This window comes from Paralichthys olivaceus, chromosome 9, assembly GCF_024713975.1.
Source record: "Paralichthys olivaceus isolate ysfri-2021 chromosome 9, ASM2471397v2, whole genome shotgun sequence".
In the NCBI taxonomy this organism is placed as follows: Eukaryota; Metazoa; Chordata; class Actinopteri; order Pleuronectiformes; family Paralichthyidae; genus Paralichthys; species Paralichthys olivaceus.
The window spans coordinates 8,387,047-8,409,716 of NC_091101.1; the positions used below are offsets into that span (position 1 = coordinate 8,387,047).

The 22,670-nt window shown below is 40.3% G+C and overlaps 1 protein-coding gene and 1 long non-coding RNA gene across 6 annotated transcripts; one reads left to right on the forward strand and one right to left on the reverse strand.

Annotated features, from left to right (window-relative positions):
• Nucleotides 1-53: 53 nt before the first annotated feature.
• mtus1a (microtubule associated tumor suppressor 1a) lies at nucleotides 54-22,198 on the reverse strand. Of its 5 annotated transcripts, XM_020081292.2 has the most exons (14): nucleotides 20,165-22,198; nucleotides 19,762-19,948; nucleotides 18,351-18,566; nucleotides 17,155-17,247; nucleotides 16,483-16,602; nucleotides 11,127-11,350; nucleotides 6,504-6,570; nucleotides 3,953-4,167; nucleotides 3,212-3,317; nucleotides 2,918-2,991; nucleotides 2,727-2,822; nucleotides 1,956-2,072; nucleotides 1,745-1,842; nucleotides 54-1,281 (listed from the first exon to the last, which is right to left on the reverse strand). In XM_020081292.2, exons 1-14 carry the CDS (start codon nucleotides 22,196-22,198, stop codon nucleotides 1,059-1,061), a joined length of 3,870 nt encoding a protein of 1,289 aa, XP_019936851.2. In that variant the 3' UTR covers nucleotides 54-1,058. The 5 variants fall into 5 exon arrangements, with proteins under 5 accessions (XP_019936851.2, XP_069388130.1, XP_069388131.1 ...); XM_069532029.1 differs by lacking the exons at nucleotides 19,762-19,948; nucleotides 20,165-22,198 and adding an exon at nucleotides 18,801-18,926; XM_069532030.1 differs by lacking the exons at nucleotides 18,351-18,566; nucleotides 19,762-19,948; nucleotides 20,165-22,198 and adding an exon at nucleotides 17,462-17,708.
• LOC138411504 (uncharacterized) lies at nucleotides 11,441-22,445 on the forward strand. Its single transcript, XR_011244137.1, has 2 exons — nucleotides 11,441-11,583; nucleotides 19,025-22,445. It is a non-coding gene; the product is annotated as an uncharacterized lncRNA (long non-coding RNA).
• Nucleotides 22,446-22,670: the final 225 nt, after the last annotated feature.

Below are 22,670 nucleotides of genomic sequence, written 5' to 3' on the forward strand. Positions count from 1 at the left end.
CTTCTATTTTTTTTTTTTTTTTTTTAAATTGTGAGATTATGTAACTGCCCAACTTCAAGTTTAATACAAGACTTTATTATTTGCATATTTCAAACTGGTTCAACACACCAATAATATCAATTCCACACAAAATACTCTTTTTGAGACATTTCCAATATGCAGTGTATCTGACATGTACAAGGCTTATTCTGCTTAACTATTTGCAAAGACCCTGGAATTAAAGCTGCGTTAGGAGGAGGGCTCAGTGACGGGTGATTGACAAGGCTCAAACACATGCACAAAGACTTGAATTGGTCCCTTGGTCAAACAAACAAACGTGAAAAAAAGATGTTTGAGGCCAGAGATGATATTTAAACTGTCGATATAGATAAATCCTGACCTTTCAAAAAAAGATAATGAGCACTATGGGCAGAACAGCCTGCATATGAGTGTGAACATTCCTCTGTTTAGATAGGGGCATGTGCAGCACTGGTGTACTGAGTGACCAACAGAGGGATGTTAGTAATATGACAGGTTATCTGTTGCCCTTAAGCACTAAGCTGTGAGAAATGGTGCAGGAATCTAACAGAAGCAACTTCATATGTAGTTAGGATAGAAATATTTTCTCTGAGGAGGGACAGTGTTTGAATAGAGGACAGTGTCTTCTATTCAAACATGGCTGTGGTCTCCACAGACACAGAAGCCCCCTCTCACACCACAGGGCTGTATCTGCACGGGCGTAAACATACTGTGTGCGTGAGCTTCAGGAAAGGAAAGTTAACAAAAATAGTGTTTGATTACATAGAAGTCCTGAGATTTCGTTTCCCTCATCCATAGTTTCAGAAGTGAAAGGCAAAGAACAAGGACGCCTTGCGTATAAGTGCTTCTGTGCAACATCTTTTTTTTAATAATTAATGTCTCAAGCGACTCTGTACAGAAAGTGTCAGAGTTCATCCAATCCTGTAGGAGCTAGGGTCAGGCTGTTGTGTTGCTAAACGAACAGGAAACAAACACAGCTCCATATTTGAGAGGGATAACTCACAAGTGATGGTCTGCTTCCTGGAAGCAGGGGGCCATCGTTATCTGGGTGAGACAGGGGGGCTGGAGAAGAAGGCGGAGCTGCGAGGTGATTGAAGGCTGAAGGAGGGGGAGGTGGAGGTTGGGGACACCTTGCGGGGGCTACTCAGATCTCCATTGTGGAGCTTCCACAGCAGTTCCTCGTTCTCCATGGACAAACGTTTGTTCACCTTGGACTCTTTCTGCAGAGACTCCTGCAGCATCGTCTGCTCAGTGGACAGTTGTCTGTGAAGCATCAACACAACAAACAACTTAAGAAATGATCTGGAGACAGACAAAAGTGCTCAACAGTATATTGATAAGGATTTGATTTATTTGGGTCAGACTTCTGCTTTCACGCCTACTTTTTTTGGTCTGGACCGTCAGACTTTTCAGTTTAGTCTGAATTGAAGGCAGGTATGAAAGGTGCTACAGACCCCAGTTATTTGGTTTAATAATGAGTATTCACAGCAGCAGGACAGAGTATGTAGGACTAGAACATTATTCAAAATTAGAACCAAGCTAAAGTGCACAATAATGAAGCAACATGTCACCCAGTGAATCACTAATCAATAGTTTTTGGAAAATAATGGTGGTCTATGGCAAAGCACTTAATTGAATGCAGGCAGTCAAAAGATTATTAATGCATAAGGAGTCAGAGACAAATAGATTCCATCACTTCATATGAGCTCATCTGGTGAACGGTTACCTTGACAACGCAGCGTGTCTTTCCATGCGAGCTCTGAAGTCCTCATTCTCCTGCTGGACCTTCTTCAGGTTCTCATCCAATTTCACATTTTTCTCCATCTGGAGGAAAAAAGAGAAAGAATGATTGATTGATTCAAAGATTTTTTTATTAATGTCAGTAGCAGTGCTTGTCTTGATGCCCAGAAATCGTTTTCTTGTACATCAGTTCTCACCAGTTTGTCTATTTCCATCAGCTTCTTCTCTTGCTGGTGGAGCTGTTTGTTTTTGATATCCAGCACCACTTTGAGGCTCTCCAGCTCCTGCTCCAGATACAGGGTGTGGGAGTCTTTCTGTAGAGTCAAGATGTTCAAGGAATATTATGACCTCAAAAATGAGCACATTAATACAGCAAGCAGCATAAATGTCATGTGGTCATAAATTCCAGAACCTCACATCAGAAGACGCCATCCATTACAGACAAAATATTTAATGCTCTGGGCTCAGAGGGACATTAAAACTGTGGATAATGACTCATATTACAAACATGTAAATGATGTTTGACTACTATTAGTTTTCAAATGGTCAGTATATAGCATTGATCTGTTGCAAGCGATGTTTGTTTGAGGCCAGAATGCTGAGTATGTGAGACAGGCCACTCAACACTGATGAGGAGTGGCAGCCTTGCTGTACAACAGCACTCTGGGAAGATTAAAACGCACAATGTGGACAGTGAGAAGGGGCAGCAGAGTGATGCAGCAGAGTTGAAACTGCTGCTGCAGCTCACACCAATCTACATGATAAAGAAAGGTTAATGGTTGACTGATCTAATAGAAAACTACTGAAGTCTTTCAAGAAAACATGCAATGATTTTTGGTTTTGTTGATAACTATCTGCATGAGGATCACTGGCGTCATGGTTTTCCCACCTCAGGGATAAACAACCTCAGAGTCATGAGATGTTTCTAAAGTGGACCTCTGCTAAAATAAGCACACAGATAAGAGTACCAGACTCTTTTCAGCTAGCTCCCTCCTCCTCTTCTCCTCTGCTGTTAGCTTCTCTATTAGGGCATTGTTCTCCATGGTCAGCTCTTGAACCTGTCCCTGTGGAGGAACACAAAGTCACTGAGTTAAGTTATTATGCACTAGTTGTGACAAATCATAATTTATTCTTGTGGCATTGAAAAAAATGAACTTACAGATAGAGAAGATTCGGTATCTTTCAGAGTTTTGTCCAAAGATTGCAGCTCCTGAATGTGAACTTTCCTGAGTTCTGAAAAATGTACAGATATTAGGACATTCCAAATATTTGAGAAAAGTCTGTTCAATAAAGGTCAAAGTTAAACATAATTTAATGTTTTGATGCAATAATATATTTATGATGTACATTCATTAGTTAAGTTAGGCAGGATATCCAAAGTTAATCCCAGCTGGAGTCAGTTTCTAATAAGAGGATATAGTTTGAATACTCTGTGTCAGTCCTGTCCACTCACCTTCCAGTGACATTTCATACTGCTCTTTAACACACTGCAGCTGTTCTGCATGGCTGCTCTGTAGTTCCAACTGCATGGCTTCATGATTGGCCTTAAGCTCTCCCATCTTTAAAAAAAACATGGTACACGTTATTTGGACCCACAGCACTGTTGATCATTAGGAAGTACTTGGCATTTTCACCTGAAGCACAGAACGTGTGTTGAAATTGAATACATAGACAAATGCACTGCAACAGTTTATTTCCAATGCCCATCCCTAATGGGGCCTTTCTAAGACAACAGAAAAGAAAACATGAGAATTAGACAATAAACTCTGTTTTGTTGACCCTATACAGTACACTGATCCATTCACAGAAACACATATCCATATATACAGTACATACACATACATACACACCTACCGTCCCCCCAGTCCCTTCACATGACTGTAAAATGGATTAAGAATTCCTTAAGAAGTGTTTACAGTTTTGGTCTGTTCTAAGTTCAATACATTCCATGCATATAACTCCCATTATAATCCAGAGGATTGCAACATTTGAACCATGTCACAGAGCACCTGTGGAGCCTTGAGTAGGAGATGTGTACGTTCAGGTCTCACAATCACATCTGCCTCTTATTTTAATTGGATTATATTGATATAGACTCAGAGGCAAGAGTAAATAATGCAACATAAATAATTTACACATACACTATCATAAAAAATCCTATAGTAAAATGTTAACAACAAAAGTGGTAACAAACCTGTTGTTGCATGAGAGTCTTGCACTTGTCAGCCTCCTCCTGGTAGGTGATGTGGACCTTGTCCCACTCAACCTGGTAGAAGGCCTGAAGCTTCTGCTCCAGCTCAGCCACATCTCTCTGGTGCTGCTCCTGCAGTTTCTGCACAGCATCCTCCAGAGTAACACGCAACTCCTGCTTCTCCCTCTCCAAACACTCAGAGGAATGGATGGAGCAAACTGAAGAAAAAAGAGATAGCATTTCATCTTAGTCACAAAATTACCACATCTTGACTATAACATTAAATACAAAAGCAATCTGAGGAAAATGGGTAATACTGGTGTAAGAAATCTGATATGTCCACTGAAGAGCTTCTGTTTTGCAAAGTCGCCATTGATGCAAACGCGGAAAAAAAAAAGATCGAAGTGGCTCTTGCACTAAACTACAACTACAATACAGTTATTTTTAGATAAATATATAGTGACAAATCTAGTGTTATAGGTAAAATATTTATAAAATCAGACACTATTTTCCTTTTACAGCTGGTAATTTGCCAATTTTAAGAATGTGCAAAAGGAGGCTATTGGGTTATTAGTTCTAGACTAACCATTTCACAACTGTTTGCATCATCATGTGCTGATATCTGCTCTGAGACCAACTCCAAAACATGCCACTAGTCTAAGTGGCTGCACACAAACACTTGATGCCAAGAAGCTGGCAACTCTCTAGTCTCAGTCAGAGTCTGATTTGTGCAACAAGAAAAAAATACTGTCATGTTTAGCAGGTGACTTTCCATCATTTGGTCTCAAATACAAGGTTTGACAATAAACCACAACTATTTAGAACTGCGTATAACTTCAATAGCAGGTGTAAAATACTAAATCCAGATGTTGCTCTGCTACAACAGGGATGGTAGGTATATTTACTCATTCACTGCTCTCACAACTTATCATGGCAAAATAAAACTTTCACACACAAATGGTTTAACATTGTGTTAGATCTTTGTTGGAATAAGTCTCTGCTTCTGCATAGTTAAATGAGGGGCCACAGTGCCAGTGAATAACTGCATAAGCATTAAGATCCACCTTACCCAGGCTGGAATAACTGCAACAGATCCAGGGACAGAGGCCAAGCTAATGTGGAGGCTATCTATCATGCGTTAACATGTACAGCTCAAACAGAGCCCAGCATTCCGCAACCATATGTAACAGAGATCTGGTCGTATGAGCCTTTCTAGTCTACATCCACTCCACAAAAAGGAGCATCCAGTTAATATACAGGTTAGCCCACAGGCAGCAGGATGATGGGATTTTGGAACATCACAGATAATGCAGATGTTAAAACAGGTCAAGTTGCAATTTTACATTTGAGGAATGATGACAGAAGGAGTGTTGTTGAATCAGTCTTCAGGCTGGGGCATAAGCCTCGACCATATTTGCTGTATGAGTAGTAAGATGAGTCCGGGAGCAGGCAGGGACGCAGTCTGAGAAGGTAAATAAACTAAAAGCAGACTTATGAGAAAGCGCCAGGACTTCAATACATCTTTTACTACACATTATACAAAAAGGTCCATCTGAGGACAGTATAGTCTCACAGCCTTACCGAGGTGAAGAATGTGTTAAAGCTCAGACAAAACCGAGCTCAGCATATAAGAGCAGTCATGTGGAAGTCCCGAGGCTGTGAGGGAGAGGAGGAGTCACAACACTACTGCGCTCAAGTAACACAGATAAGAGTTGCTGTGCGAGTGCATGTGTGAGTTTACATGTGTCTGCATGTGCTGTTCTGTGTGACAGCACATAGACATAAAACATGTGTTGCTGTCCCCAGGCCATCACAAGGCCTCAATTGGGGCGGCATTCCACCAGCGGGAGCCCCTCCTGTGTGGGGTCAGAGGTCAGTCTGCCACTCCCTGGGGAACAGGCTGACACCATGCAGCAACGATTAAAACACACACACAGACACACACACCTTGTCAAATAGATATGCGATTTTCAGTAGAGGACAAAACAAGTAACAAGTGGAGGAAGACCCCCAGGAAAATCTATTGAGTTGGTATAAGCAAACACGAGTAAGTCCTCACCTCAAACAGAAATGAGATATCAGCTCAATCAAAGAAGGGAAGCTGAAACAGCACCAACCACTCTCAGGCAGTACACTGTCTCTTTAATACTGATGACTCTTATTAGTATGAAATAAAGATTGCATTTCCTCATCTAACTAATTCAAGAGCATGACTGCCAGTGTAGAGGAATTTTGATTAAATTTAGGCTGGAATAATGCCTTGAGCACCAATGACTCAGATCAATAACTGCATCAGTTCACAGCATCCACAAAAGTGCACCAAGTAAACAACCACATACCAGTGACAAACCCAACAGCTGTGTTGGAAAAACAGAAAAAAACGCATTTCTCTAATTGTCTATAGCAACATCCTTACTTAGTTATGTAAACTGAGTAATGCAAAAGGACAAAAACACGAAAGATGCAGTTAAATCAAACCCTGTAGCAGGAGTTCTTACTACATTGATAACCACTGTAAACACAGCTTGTGTGAGATCAAGGTGACCTCACTTACCTAGATCTCCTCGAAGGTTGACCAGCTCCTGCGACAGCTCCCTGCACTGCTTAGTGGCTTCATCACGCTGCAGAGAAAAATGTAAACAGTTATATACAGACGGGGAAGAATTAAAGGAAAATAAACCAAAGGGTGTTAGTAAAGTAATGTTCCACCAAGAGCCTTTAGAACACTGAGCTCTACTGGAAGGATAAACAGTTTTGTTGATGGTGGTGAAGAACACTGTCCAACACATCACTGCAAAATCTTTTATGTTGTTAATCATCTGGAGAACTCTGAAAGCTACTAATTGACTATGACAACCTCGTAAACATATAAAAAAAACTACAGGACCTTAAAAACCTTCACCTAGACCACTTAACACATCTAATCCTAAAATCCATCCTAAACAAGCCTGAGAACTGCCTCTATTATCAGTACATATAATAAAATATCCCTAGAACCTTTATTCTTTGAATAATTTACTTATGTGGTGAATTTGATGAAACCAAACATAAAAGAGCTCTATTTTAATTAGGCCATGTCTAAATCCACTGTCCCTAGAACAGCAGCTGAAAATAAGTACAAAAAAAAGGATTGTCCTTAGTCTCTCAATTTATTATGGGCGTGCTTTGGCCAATTTTCCATTTCCTTAAACAGCTTGGTGACCTTGCACCTCGGTGGTAAGTGCAGATAAGTGCAGATTTGCCATGGAGTAAGAGAGAACACTTGTATATCTGTACTCAAGTAGATCATCTATCTGCTTATCAACAGTGTATGGACATTGTGCACCTGCCTGTAAACATGCATTACTATTTTCATAAAGCGTCCTTAAAATAAAAATGAAACATTGTGCCAATGACTTTAGACCAAGATTTGTTGATCTAAAATGCAAATTGCTTGCCACTGCCTCAAAACTTAAATGCAGCACCTCAAGTGCATTAAACAATGTAGGTGCAGTATGGGAAAATGACATTGATCTGAGTAAAGACAATTTGGAGATGTGGCCCTATGTAAATCTCTAGTCAGGTTTTTTCTTGTCACATATCTATAGATCCTCAAGATGATTTCAAAAATGTTTAGGGATCTTAATTTTAACATAGCACACCTCAAGTAATCACATTCAGTACAGCTGCAGAATTATGAATTTGAAAATAAAATTAACTATTGGGAGGAAAGGTTCTGTCAGGGCAACACCCTAACAAATAAGTATCGCATGAATCCAGTTTTCTGGCTAATATACTGTGTTTAACTGCCAAATGCAAATACTCTAAGGCAGAGCAGCAGCTAACAAAGAAAAACCATCAGCAAGGATTAGGGTAGGGGGTTTAAAAGAAAACTTATCATTCAACTCATGTTTTCAGTCATACCACATGCCTTCTCTCAGCCTTACCTCTTTACAGTCTCAGTTTAGCCATACAGAGGAGACTGTAGCTGCAGTGCTCCTGATAGACTTCAGACTGACGCATAGATCATCCACAAACTGTTTTTTGGTCTACTCTCTGTTACTATGCTGACTCACATTAACAACCCCATACACTACAGAGTGAATCACACAGCCTGCATTATTTAATTATGAAAAAAGAGCCAAACATCACTTCACTGATCAGTTTACAAAATATTTTCCACCCTGTCCTAATGTTAACATGGTCTGCATCTATATACCTCACTGCAGAATAGAACACTGTAGAAGCCAGTTACCCTCTCTGCAGCGCAGGGAGCACTAAGGCACGCTCTGCTGCCAGAACAGCCCATGATCCAGCCTCAGGATGAGGCTTGGGTGCAGGAGTCTCCCCCTCCAGCTATGGAGACCCAGTACTCCAGGACAGACAGTGGTCCAGGTGGACACACCACCTCCACACATACACACACCTCCTTCTAGACTGCTCTGACAACATCGAAGGCAGGACTGGAAAAGCCGCTTCCCTGGCTGGAGAGTGACTGCAGAGTGCATTACCGTAATACACCTAAAAAAAAAAAAAAGGGGCAGGCTACACTGCGTATGAGAACAGCCTTCTCTCCAGCGAGGTGATGTCACTTTAAGACAGCACATATGAGTGGAGCAAACATATAAATTGCACAGACCTGTCAGACATCAGGCTCATGGACTGGGTCTTATTCTGTGCAGTGACCTTCCCAGGGGATACATGAAGAGGCTTCATTACCACCAACCCCCACCACTCATTCAAACCAACATTAAATTACCCCCTCACCCTCTGCACCATTACAATACAGTCAGACCATAAGGCTGCATGATGTAACCTCTCCATTACAATATGTGATACTGTGACAGATCACATTCCCAGCTTCTGTGTGAGTAAGACTATGACACTACAACAGGGGAATATGATGTGCCTCTTTTTGACCAATATCCAACTAATATTCCAGATTACATTTTTTATAGGCATCAACTGACCATAGGTAAATTCATGATTTTTTTAATGATATTCTTCACTAAAGCTAAGCTGTGTAGTATACTGTATCAAAGCTGGGATCATGTTTGGCCCAGTGTCTCTTTCCACACTCAGTATAGTCCTGGATTTGTGTTTGACTGCTGTTCGTAACCATATCAAGTCAACAGCTGGGGCGTTCTCACATTGTGATGGTCACTAGTCATCTAGTCTCCTATTCTTGGTCTGACAAGTGGCCACTTATCAGACACTGATACCACTGTGCTCTACATGCAAACACTTACCCATTAATACACCCGATACACACATTTAGACATTTTGTGTTCTGAAATGATCTATTGAGATTTAATGAAGCCAATATTAAGTGTGCCCAATTATGTCAAGTAGAATTATTGCTTCCAGGTGGGGGTGCAGTGAAGGGAAACATGCTGTATTTAAAGTTGTGTCAGTGAGGTCGTCAGAGAGGAACAAACATGCAGTGTTCTTAATTTTAGCTGATGCAATCAGTTTCACAACCCTGCCAGTCAAACAAAGGGAGATGAGTCAAACATCAGGGATTGGAAATCACACACTGCATCATTGTTTTGAAGGACTGTACATAACCATTAGTATCCCTCCACACTCGTCTAAAAAAAAAAAAAAAAAAAAGTTCCTACTGGTTAGAACAGGCTAAATGTGCCTAAATTGGCTCCTGAAAACATGAGGAGCACATGTGAACAGAAGTTAGACACTTGAGTACATAAACAGAATACCATTCTTTTTTTAACCTTTGTTGTCAGTGGGCAGTGCAATGGCAGTAGAAATTAAGGGACAAGAGAATTCACTGAAGCTCACTGAGACTATATTGGACTGATATGAACTCTCACACAACTGGAGCTTTCCACAAGAGATGTGTCTGGTGTCAAACTCAGAACAAGCTGGGAGCCAAGGGAGCTGCTGTAATCTAGGCCAAAGGAAATAATGCACGAGTGACTTTCTGTATCACAGCTGAGATAGTTCTAAGCTGCCGAGGGCTCATGTCCACTACTTTTTAAAAGAATGTTGGAACACACTGATTGAGTCACTAACCACTGGTTCCCCTTGAACCACTGACAGAACACTGTACTGAAATCTGTCTTAAATTCATTTATAGTTGGATGGTACATTTTATTTTTTTCACTCAATTTTCATGACGGACTGACAACACATATGGTGTAAAAATATTTCACATTTCCAAGGTTACTGGAAGGACAGAAATAGCTTTTCACATTTTATTTACTTGGGGAAAAAGAGATATTTAGGATTTGTTTCCCTTCACATGAAACTGTAGATATGTTTAAGTAATTACATTTAGTCAACGTAATTCAATTGTATAATTAACTTATATTTAGACTGTAGGGCTGGTGATGCACGGATACTTAATGGTCAATCTCAACCATCATAATTTTGCTTTGACAACAGTGCATCATACTGTGAGATGTACTGTTGCTGGGGTAAAATGGAGGGTAGCTGATGGGATAAGCCTGTTTGTAATGTACTGTGGGAAAAATAATCCTGTGGGGCATCTAGTTCCTGGAAGCCAGTCACATGGCACTGCTTTAAAAAAAAATAAAAAAATCATTAACCCACATAAATCTTAAATATCCATATTTTAAAACTGTCACGGCAAAGATTGCCCATCTGAATATGGTATACAATTATGAAAAGGGAATTAGATATCAGACATAATGAGACTTAACTAGATCATGACACCTCTTTGTAGGATGCATTACACATTTTTACTGAAGTGCTCAAATTCAGAGTAATAATTAAAAAACACTAGAATTTCTCAATGACTACTTCTGTGGATGGCAACAACAGAGCTGTTTTGTTTAATTATGTCTTCGTGTGTAGCCTCTCATACCCTTACTATTACTCTCCATGCTATTGCTGCGAATAGAAATGTCATTTGGTTTCTTTTGTATCAACACATAGGATCTGATGTTGCAACATAACCCAAAGTAGTTATTCAAAGATAAATTCAGACTTTGAGATCAAGAGTATCCTTCAGTGCTATTTTCTTACTCTGTTTAGTTGCTTTTTCTTGTGAAATTAAGAACTGAATATTCTGCATAATGGGGTGAAAATATGTGATCCCCATATAAGTGTATAGTAAATCATCTTCATTTATTAATTTGCTAAACATGAAAAAGGTATTTGATGTTTAAACGTAAAATAAAAAAGTAAAAACATTTATTTAAGTTAAAATTCTTACCTCAGTCAAAGTTCGCTGTAAGACAATCGCGAGTGCCTCAAATCTGCAGTTACTGGAGGCGAGACGTCCTCTGAGCTGCTGGGTGCTCTGGTCTTTTCTTTCACCTTTGGCAAGACTCGGTGGCACCACATCCGGAGGCCCATGACTCCGGCTTGGTTGGGATGGCTTTTGCTGAGGGTGTTGCTGGCGAGAGGCGGCCTTCGGTTTGCTCTTGCTTTTGTCCACTGTGAAAGGACATGTGTTGATCATCATCATAACCCCTTACATAACCACTGCAGCTGGTCTAAAATCAGAACCACCCAAACCATACAATTATGTCAGTGTCCCAGACAGAGAAAGCTCCGGTGTCAAAGTCCGGGACACTGCAGCTTAGAGCTGTTGTGTCCAGTCAGTCAGTCTGATGATTCGCAGTGCTGCTCCTCCAACAGCCAAGACTTAAAAATGGATCCTCTAAAAGGTAATTAACTTTTCATATTATTATTTAATCTATAATCTAATTTTCTGCAGAAACAGGGAAGAGGGGACAGATATTGTAGCAAAGCCATGCTGCTGTAGTTTTGATTTACATCAGCTTTACAAATACATTGCCCCTATACACTGGAGACAAGTGAATAAAGGTCTTATCCTTGATATAGGAAAACTGGAGTATTAGTACAACCAGCTTTAATGACCTGAATAAACAGTACCAGCAGCAGCCTGCGGGGATACTCAGCTCTGTCTGCTGCTTTACATGACAGATGTTGGAGCAAGTCAAGATTACTCAAAAAAGATACACACAAGACATACTCCACACTCGTTTCCATTGTATTTATAATAATTTCTCTTATGAACTGCCAAACCTGAAACATCATATAGTTAACTTTAGATGCAATAAGCAGGGTATCAATTGAGGAAATCATAAAATCCCAGAATAACACCAGCGTGTCACTATGAGGTCTACACATCTCATTGAGCTAAATAATGCTTCAGCTACTTGGATGCTTTTCAAAATAAGAGTATTGAGTCTAAGAAGAGGAATTCTCTTTCCTGTTTATCATACAGTTGATCCTGGAGCTGCTGAGAGAACAGCTCTCTGCACACTGGCCTGGGCGGGGCAACACAATACTGCAGACGATATCAATACTAAAGGAGGGTTGAAAAAGTGAGCTGAAGCAGTAAGGGGGAACAGACTAAAAAGCTAAATCTAGAGTCAAGGTAGTAATAATAGCACTCGTTTGAATAATTACATGTTGCCTGTCTGCTAAACTAACTTTAGTTTATACAGCTCCATGTCTGGAGGTGAACTTCAACTCCACACGAGTTTCATCTGGTGTCCTCTGTTTCTCAAAGTAAACTGTTCAGTATAAAAGACAGGAACCGCCTTAAAAGCAAACAAAATATTAAAACTGCATTGCAAACAGATGGATAGTACAACTGACAAAACTGTGCGTATAGTCTCAAGCTTTCTACTGTAGCACAAAATTGTACATAATTACTTTTATATATTTTGAAGCCAAAAAAAAAAAAAAAACAGATCACTAAATCCTGACTGTATCATCAGATTTTTAATTCACTTTTAAAATTGAGGTTTGCATGTTTATGCTTTGATCAAACATTTTAATTCTTACATCATATACATATTGATGATATGTTAAGATAGAATTTCTTGACACAGAGCCAAATCTTTTTTCCTATCATTTTAATGATACTGCAGTTAGGAGGGGAACCTGACCTAAATGGTTTCTCTAAACTAGGATGCCCTCTGCTGGTTGTGCAAAGAGACACCATCTCAGTGTCTTCTCGCAGTATCACAGCTAAAATGTCCCACACACATGCCTGTACACAGGTCAAAGTCAAGCTCATCAGAGTGACAGAGTATTCACATCATAGTGTGCAAATATCACATAAGTTTATGTGATGGTGAAACTTGATATGATGGTAAAATTAAGCAGTTGCTAGTAAAAAGCATATCAATCTCTTACCCTTCAGTAATGTGACCATATGTAATGGCAATTTGATTTCTCATCAACCATAAAAATATTGTAATCTTTTAAACTTACAGAGAAATGCTATCATCATTTGCATTTTCCCTTCCTTCATTAAAAAAGTGGGGTCACAGCTATTTGCGCTGTTATCACTTTTAAAGTCCATATAGTCAGCTATATATAGAGGAACATACTTCTGCTCGATTTAAAAAATGTATGCTCTCGCTTATTTTAATAATTCAAAATGGTCGATGGAGGTTGCTGGCTTCTTGACCACTGAGAAAACCTAAGATGTTGAGGATCCTGTATTTGTTTCATTCAATCATTTCCTCTGAGGGCTGCCCTGTTAAATCTAATGTAGCCACAAAACAGAAAACACATATTCACAATTAAGTAAACAATTGTGAATATGTGTTAACAATTATGTAGTTGCTTTTTCCTAAACACACAGCTTTACGCGAACAGGCCATCTCTCGATTTGACTACTGTTCCTACTACTGTTATGAGACAGATGTTTATTTCATTCCTGCTCTCAGCCCTGAAGAATAATTTTACACTAGTTGAATTTGAGTACTTAATAGCAAATAATTAATTAATTAATTAATCGAATTGATTGAGTGATGCCATGCACAGCACAGAGCTCTGCTGCTGTAAGGAGATGTCACACCACAGCACAAAGCATGATGGGTGATGAGACCCCTTACAATCATTCATTTGTTACAGTGCTTGGTTTACACAACATCAGGCAACAACTCTCAGAGTAGCGTTTACTGGACACTTGTCTCATTTTAACCAATGTATGGGGCATTATACAATTAATTAATGAGACAAAGAAATACAAGGACATCTTGCTTAGAGTCTCTGTTTTAAATATTTTTTTAAATTTCATAAATGTTTCTTTTTTTAAACACACAAGAGATCATTCTGGTTCACATATAAAACTTAGAGTTAAACAGAAAATGGTCATAACCATTCAAAAGAGGAGAGAAATGCTTTAAATAATGTGGGAGCCACAAGGCCAATATTATTTAACAATCACAACAAGGTTCCCATGTTTCAACCTAGAGGCCAAGAACCAAAATAACCTTGGTACCTCTCAGGGTGAAACAGGAGTACTGGGTGTTCCAGTAAGCAAGAGAGCAAGACAACATCCATTTTGTGGTATCAGAAAAAGATTGTAGTAAAAAAAAGGTTGGCCACGAATAAATAGCAAACCAGGCTCAAATGTAAACATGTGTTAATAGGCTGAAATTCTAATGTTTGTTTGAATAAAGGTGTTTTTAAATTGAGGATTTGTTCCCTTAAATATTTTGGGCTGGGGTCACACGTGTTAGTGACCAAGGTAGGTAAATGAAAGATGAACCTCCTGCTTTCCTAACTAGTAAATAGCCACACTCAAAATAGATTTCAGAAACAGCTAACAGCTCAGGTCTAGTTTAGAAGCAACAACTGATTGGTATGAATATCATACTGAGCAAAAACCACAAAAATGTAATTAAAAATCACAAACAGACCTGCTTGGAAAACCACAGTGTTCTTCTTGCATCCTGACAGCAGCTGAATGTTTCGGAGTAAACCCTTCACTGTCAGACGCACATGGATGTTTGACAGGGAGAGCTTCGGAGACCATAACATCTCTCAACAAGGACAGTCACAGTTTTTAGCTAAAAAATAATCTAATAATCACAGCTATCGGTGCCCAAACACTGGCGCTTGATGCTACTATGAACCACTTGCCATAGTGTGCCTCAGTGAATCATGCTTTAGATGGCAGGAGCATGGACGAGCAAAGGCAGAAAATAGATAAATCAATAAAATGCAGTTAGAGTTATTCCATTGAGAAGACCTTGAAAAAAGTGAAGGCATCGCAAGTATTCCAGATCAAATTTTAATGCCAAGCTGTGAAGGCTGTAATACACAGAGGTTGAAAGGCTGACCAGCGGTTTGTGGAACAGCCCGATAGATCTGATAGGTGCAGGGGGAATAAAAAGAAAAAAAGGAAAAATCCCTTAATCCTCTCGGTAAATCAAAGCTTCAGCTTTTCACCGAACAGATTAATCTCAGAGCAGAGCAAAGCAGCATCTCCGGGCTTGATGATGGCGGTGCTGTAGCAGAGCCAGGATGCTCGGAATGGAGCAGAGGGGGATGGGATGTGAGAGAAGGGCATGGGAGGAGCTAACAGAATCACTGCAGCCAGTGAGAATTTAATGTCACCCCCAATGCTCCCTCCTGTTTACTCTATTTCCCTGCGTCCCTATGTCACCAGCAGTGGCATGGCAAGAGATGACAGTGTGCTCAAGGCAAGGTTTTGTCTGATGCTTTAAAAAGCTTAGCTGGCACAGCTCAAAAATGTGTCCTCAGCTATGACTGTGAGCCTCGAGACGCAAAACAATGTTCAGGTTCATTATGCGTTATATAACACAGCATATTTTTCATCTGATTTCCGTAAAACAGAGTGTAAAGACATGCATTGTGTGTGTGGAGCAGGGAGCAACTAAGGCCAAGACATGACATACCTTTAGTGTGATTATGTTTACAAATAAATGGAAAAATAAGATGGAACAACAATAAAAACCAAGCATACCAGGTCTTGAATATTATTTTCTAAATTAATGAAACCACATCTGGTTTACTAAAGTACCACAAGATCTAAACAATCCTCAACAGCAGAAAATGAAAATGAATATGTAATTTCTGATAAAAATACATGTTCCCGATGCATGCAAGCCACATGTGCATATTTGATTGTGCAAAGAACAAACCCCAAAATGTTAACTTTTAACCTTCACTTTCATAGATTAATGATAATTATATTATTAAAACCTCAAAACACTGGCCTCTTCTTAGAATACAGGATGATGGAAATGTTGATGTGCTTATTTGAGTCACCTTTAATTACAACTTTTGTGTTGGCACTACAAGTGTTGCCTGATTTTGCACCACCGAATACATGTTGCTTTGCTTTAATGCTGAAGGTTGATGGGACTGTATAAAGCCTGAGCGAATGATTGCGCAAGTGCTAAAGTCTATTTACACAATCTCAACAAGTCTAAAATGTTATCTATATTTCTATTTATTGCAAATATTGTTAGAGTAAAACAATCAGAGATGATGAGGAAGAGAACAATGCTCTTTGAAAAATAACATTGTCTGTCGCAATGTATATGGTCTATTAAGAAAACTAGATGATTTTAAATGGGGTTTCTGCATTAACAATCAAGGTTGAATAAACATTTGTATTTTTTGCTGTTCTTTACATAAACAATATTTGTGTCCTCCTCATCAAGCCATGTAATCCTATCATTAAAACAGGGAATACATGTTATATGTCAAACTAATACAATTATATTAGAACTGTGTTGGAAAAAAAAACAAGAAGAGAAAACTCTTACCAGCTCCACCTGAAGGTGGACGAACAAGTCTTTCAGAAGACGTCCTTTTCAGAGGACTGACTGTGTAGTTCGAAGCTCCTCTGCTGGTGGAAGCAGCAGGCTTGCATGCTGTGGTCAAAGCTGTTACAAGCAGAAGTTCCGGGTGAGAAAAGAAGCCAGAGTTAATCTGACCCATGATGTAGCAGGATGGCTGTCAAATGACCAAAAACGCAGAACTACAGACAGCTTTTAAGTCAGAACCTTACTCACAGAGGTTTGATAAAACATACTGTTAAAAGGGCCACCAAATATGGAAGTAATTTAATTAAATCAACATCAAACAGGCTAAATCAAATGAGCTCAACACTATAATCGAGACGTAACAATAGTTTGTTTTGAAGTTGAGTGTTTTGGGAGGGTTTAATCACTTTCAAACCGGGTGAGACTCAACAGGCCATTTCCTTATCATGATGCAAGGAGTTGATACAAGATGCAAAAATCAATGTGGTCTCATTCAGTTACTCAACAAAAGGAATTAAAAAAGGAGACTTAAATCTGATAAAGATCTACGCTCAATGGATTTCAGCAAAAAAATAAGAGGCACCATCTTGTATAAGTTATGATAAAGGAAATACCAAGTCTGAATTTCTGAAACATTTGGATGTTTGTGTGCAGGTAAGGGTAGGATCTTACTTGGTCCAGTGTTTTTTCCAGGTGTTGAGATCAGTCTTGCTTTCAGCACAACAGATTTGAATGGGGTTTGTTTATAAGCAGCTCCTCCAGAAACTGTATGGGTCAAGTACAGAAGTGTTGGTTAAACACTGCACATAATGCAAATATAGAATCAAATTTAAAAACACTATGACTAAATGAGCATCTAGCATGTCAAACACATTTTAATATCCTCTGCACAAAATGGATGAGGACATCCAGAAGCTCATTAAATCAAAGACATCACCACGGAAACCCTGGTTGTGAATTATCTTTCAGTCTCACTTACTTCTCCAAAGCTTTCTATCTTGTCCATTAAGTACAGCTAACAAAGGGATGATACAAAAGCGATAGGATCCAATGAGCAGACATGTCATGAGGGTAAGATCACAGCTGGATGCTACACTGCCGTGTGCCATCAGAGAGGAGTTGTTAAAAACATAAGTGGGAAATTCAGTCCAAGTGCAGCTTCGGAGTCCAGTGTAACCAGCCATTGCTGTTCGATGTGAGAGAGAATAAGAGAACTGCTCCTTTATCGCCTCAAATTATATCAGTTGTAGTGTATGTCTGCTCTCTCTCCTCCAGGCAACTCTGTGTGTGAACTAGAGTGGAATAGAACTAGTTGCCTTGACAACCACGCAACCCCCAGTTTGGAAAACAGGTTCTTCTAAGCCAATCACAGGCCTGCATGTTATTGAAGTCACTGGGTAGAAGCATGCCCTCTGTCATACAGTGCAATTTCTATTTATCAGTCAGAAAATAAATTGACATCACAAAGTTTGAACTATTCAAAGCACAGTGTCACATGTGTCTTAGAGTTCTGCTTATTCTTTCAGATTTCTTATGTTGGAAATTTCTTGATATATCTCAAAAGTTCTCGTTCACTGAAGAAATTTGAAAATTGTCACAATGTTTGACGACGCTAAGCCGCGTCTTGGCAGATGTGGAGGCATTAAATGGAGTAAGACTTGCCTCAGGGCAGACTGACATCTCTGAACTGGGTCGCCATGTCAAACACCAGCCCCTCCCCTCCATCAAAAGATGTGCTCGTATAAACCACAATGAAAACTGTGGCCCGACTATTGACAATAGCCTGTATCAAACTGATTTTATATCTTTATGTTGCAGCCTGTTGGGACAGAGCATTGCATTTCTAAAACAATCCTTGTTAGGCTCACCTTTTTTGCTGCCAGCACCTTCGCCCAGATCACCACAGTTATTGGCCTCAGTGAAGTTCCTGGATGGCCCTAGTGTCTTGCGTTGTAGTCTAGAAGAAGGAGTAGGGGGAGGGCCCATATGAGAGGGACGAGTGGGAGTCTGAGGAGGTTGGGATCCATTTAGCTTGGACTTAACACTTGGTGCTGAGGCAAGGGATGGATCTCCTCTCTGACTACCTGAGATTCAACGGAACAGAAAAATCATCAAGTACAAGTACACACTTTGCTCACAATGTTCAAATTACTTCAAGCTTAATAAACAAGTAAAAGGGATTTAGGGATCATTTAAAAATAATAATAAACATAAACCTATGAAACCCCCCTTTTAGAGACATTTATCCAATATCAAAAATAGTGAGTTATAGCAAGTATATTTAAAAGCTGAAGGCATATTTATCTTATTAAACTTACCTATCCTACTCACATCAAACATGTCAAATTAAAACAAACAAACAAACAAACAAGTTGCGATTGAAGCAAGGCAAGTTATCCCAGTGGATTGTCTCTGTAGCCAGAGAAGATTTCAAATTCTTACTGTGCTCAGTGTGCTTGTTTCAAATGCTGTGCTATGACTTAATCACTGTTGGCAAGCTCAAAACCTCCCTTTCCTTCCCTTTTCTTTTCCACCCGTACAGATGGCCTCCCATCAAAGGAAGAGTCCCCCTCCTTCCCCAGGACTCCTCTTACTGTGAGGAGCAGTAGGACAGAGGGAGTTGGCTGTTTATCCCCAAGTTCAGATCAAGGGACCGGAGGTGACATCTGTATCCAACACTGTTCCTGTGGAACATTGCTGAACATAGCTGAGCTCATCGGGAGGGCTATCAGAAGAACTGTTTGATGTCACCCCCTGATGGGGAGAAAAATGTACTACAACCTAAATCACTCAAGTTCACAGCTTGGCTTGGTGGAACACAGCTATGAAAATGATGTAATTTTTGTATATGTCATTTTCATTATTTCTGAAATGCTGGACACAAGATAGTAAGTGTATAAAAAACTAAACAGCCTTAAATAATGACATCACTGTATTTCTGCTGTGACATGTACCTCTAGTGTTCCCTTTAGTCCTCCAGAACAATCATGTACTGTATGTCAGCTCCTCTGCTATGCTTGTTTCCATTATACACAGGATTAAATAGACTTCTTATGCAATTTTCTCTGTTTACACAACAGTGTTAGGAAATCATTAGCTTCCTCTGGCAGGTCACAGAACCCATGAGCTTACTGATTGTGACCTACTGTCAGTGTTTCTTTACAGACATTTTCAGGTCAAATTTCCCCTCTATGAGACAAAGGAAGATCATCCATCATAGGTGTGAATATTAACCAGAACACTGTGTATTCAAATCTGTCCAGCAATGATGATTCCCACCTGTAATGCCCTTCTGCCTGGACTGGGGTGTCAGGGTTGCTTGCCTCTGCCTGGTTGACACAGTGGCTGCTCTGGGACTGATGGCTGGTGGTGCCGCTTTTGTTTGTCTAGGAGATGGTCGCAACTGAAATCTGCCCTTACTCTCATCACCTGAGACTCCAGCTGATGTTGATGTACTGGAGTTAGCCTGCAAAGACAGAAAACTGTCACTTGATCACTCAGTTCTGTCACTGCAAGGCTCATACCACAAGAAACAGATCCCTATCAGCTCAAACCAAATCTTGTGTTACTTAATGTGTCTAAAGGAAAAAAGCTATGAGAAAATCAAATCAACAGTGGTTGAAAATAGGTAATGGATTCTTTATAAATCTTTTCTGTTTTTACATTGTACATCCACACTTACCACCAGGCTGATCTTCTTAAGCGATCTAGTGGTGTTTTCAGTAGTGTTCTTCGTGGCCTCAGGTTGTACGGCCCGGTTTTTCTGTGAAGAGCAGGTCAGGTTCCCTGGTTTGGTCTGGCCCAGGTGCTTATCAGATTTAGGAATGGTAAAGCTGGTAGAAACCCTTAAAATTGTTCTCTTTTCTTTGGGTGGCCTACTAGATGATGATGAACTCTCCGATGAGCAGCGAGGCCGTGTCTTTTGGAAAAGAGGCTTGCCCTGACCTAAAGCTGAGCCTGACCTGACCTCAATTTTGTTTGACATACCCTTTTTCGGAGCTGGTTTGGGATCAGTTTTGCCACTTTCATCAGGGGATTTTTCTAAGGATGAGAAGCAGAAGGTCTGGTTGCCAGGATGCTGTGCTGGGGCATCTGCTCCTTGGCATGATGTTGCCTGTTCTGTTTGAGAGCTGCCATTACAGCTTTGGATTACTGAAGCATGTTTATTGGCAGCTGTGCGGTGGTCCAGTGGGGACGCTCTACTCCTGTCCTGGCCATCTAAAACACTATGTCCACATGACTGTATTGTTTTCACACCCGAGCTGGCAGCTCCTGTATTAACTCGTTTCTGAGTATCACAAACTGTTCTAGTGGTGGTAGGGACTGCAGTGCTGCTCCTTATCTTGGCAGGACTAATCCGGACAGCTGCTGCTCTCTGTGATTCAGTCCGTTTATTGGTCACATTGACCTGTGATGGTTTATGTTGTGAAGCAGGTCCTGGCACTACTATTTGATGTACGGCTCTTGTCATGACTTTAGATTTCACGAAACCAAAATCTGACTTAGTAAACTTCTTAATTACCAGTTTATTGACTTTGCTTGCTGAAGGCGACAGTCCTGCAGCCAATCGTGGTTTCTGAGTGACAGAGACTGTTGGCTGTTTCACAGGGTGGAGTCCTGGACTGCTTGGATTTTCAGTGCAGGGAGACTCTGAAAAAGATGGGAGGCTGGGTATCTTGTCTTCAATGTTTTGCACTGGAGTAGACATTTTAATATCTTTGTCAGTTTCTTGCACAGCTGACAGAGTGGACACAAAGGTCTTCCCTTGTTCTGGGGTAATTGCTCCAGGGAAATGGGCCAACAGCTCTGCTTCAACACTACTAAAATGAGACTCTTTACCACTATCTGCAGAGGATGGTTCACAGACAAAGGTCATGAAAAGAACTCCTTCATCCTCACTTGGCAGAGCTACTAGAGCGTTGCATGTTGCCATATCATTTTCCTCAGTGGGTAGCTCCCAGTTGTCCGCCTGAGTGAAAGTCATGCCGAGACATGGATGGCCAGCATTTTCCTCCATGAATCTTTCTGTAGATTTTTCGCACACGTCTGGCAGAGTGGTTGACAGTAGGTTAGATTCATTGGGAAATGCTGCATTGCCAGCAGCTGTAGAGATTGATGACTCATCCAGGGAAGAGATTATTAGGAGAGATTGGTCTTCCAGACCAAAACTGTTGCTCCTCATCACCATTTCGCCAGAACTCAGAGAGTGCCAATCATTCTCTGTGGAGCCTCTACGGGAGATCTCACATGAACTCAGGTGGCTTTCCCTCGCAGCAGAGTCTGGAGATGTCATCTCAGTGTTAATGTCATCCTCTGTGTTCATACTAAAAGTGTGGTACTTCTCCAACGCAGTCTCTTGGCTGCTCATCATACTCGAGTTTTTGTTCCAGAAATTCATGCTATCATTAACTGGTGTGGCAATAAACGTTTGATTTAGGCTTACATCACAGAAAACATCCTGTTTTAATGTGTTGTCGTCGTGGTTATCCACAAAGGATCCTTCATTCAGGCAGCACTCTAGCATGTTGATGTCAGGGGAGCTGCCGGCTTCTCTGTCACTCATGTTGGAAATACTACTTTCGGAGTCAGGTGACGGGGACATGGATGAGTTACTGTAATGACTCTCAGGGGACAGGCCTAGCTGCATGCCTCTGTGGGGCACAGAAACTGTGCTCTTGACTTCATCAGTGGACATGGTGAATGTCTGATTAGACATTTTAGAGTTTACCTACTTAAGTTCTAAATAACCTCCCACTCAGTGAGCAGTAATGTTAGCCCTTGAATTTGAAGATCAGGCATGAATATCTGTGAAGAGGAAGAAAGGGTTAAACACTTGTAAACACCATTGTAAATACCTTTGCCCTTGTAAACTATTGCAACTACTGACAATTGTAACAATGCTTGGATATTCGATGTATTTAAATCATTTAAAAGTGCAAGTCTATTAAATTATCTCCAAGCTCTATATGCTGCAAGCTGTTTTCATTAAGTCTGTTGTATATCAGGTTACCCGAGTACCTGCATGCTTCCTTTTTTTTTATGGAGTGCACGCTGCAGTGGAGGCAAGTGTGAGTAGAAAATATCACTATCACCATTGCACTATTGTCACTGCTGCCTCTACTAAATTATGGTTTCATAAAAGCTCAAATATAATAATGGACTAGCTGTTTCTACTTTGAAAAGAGACA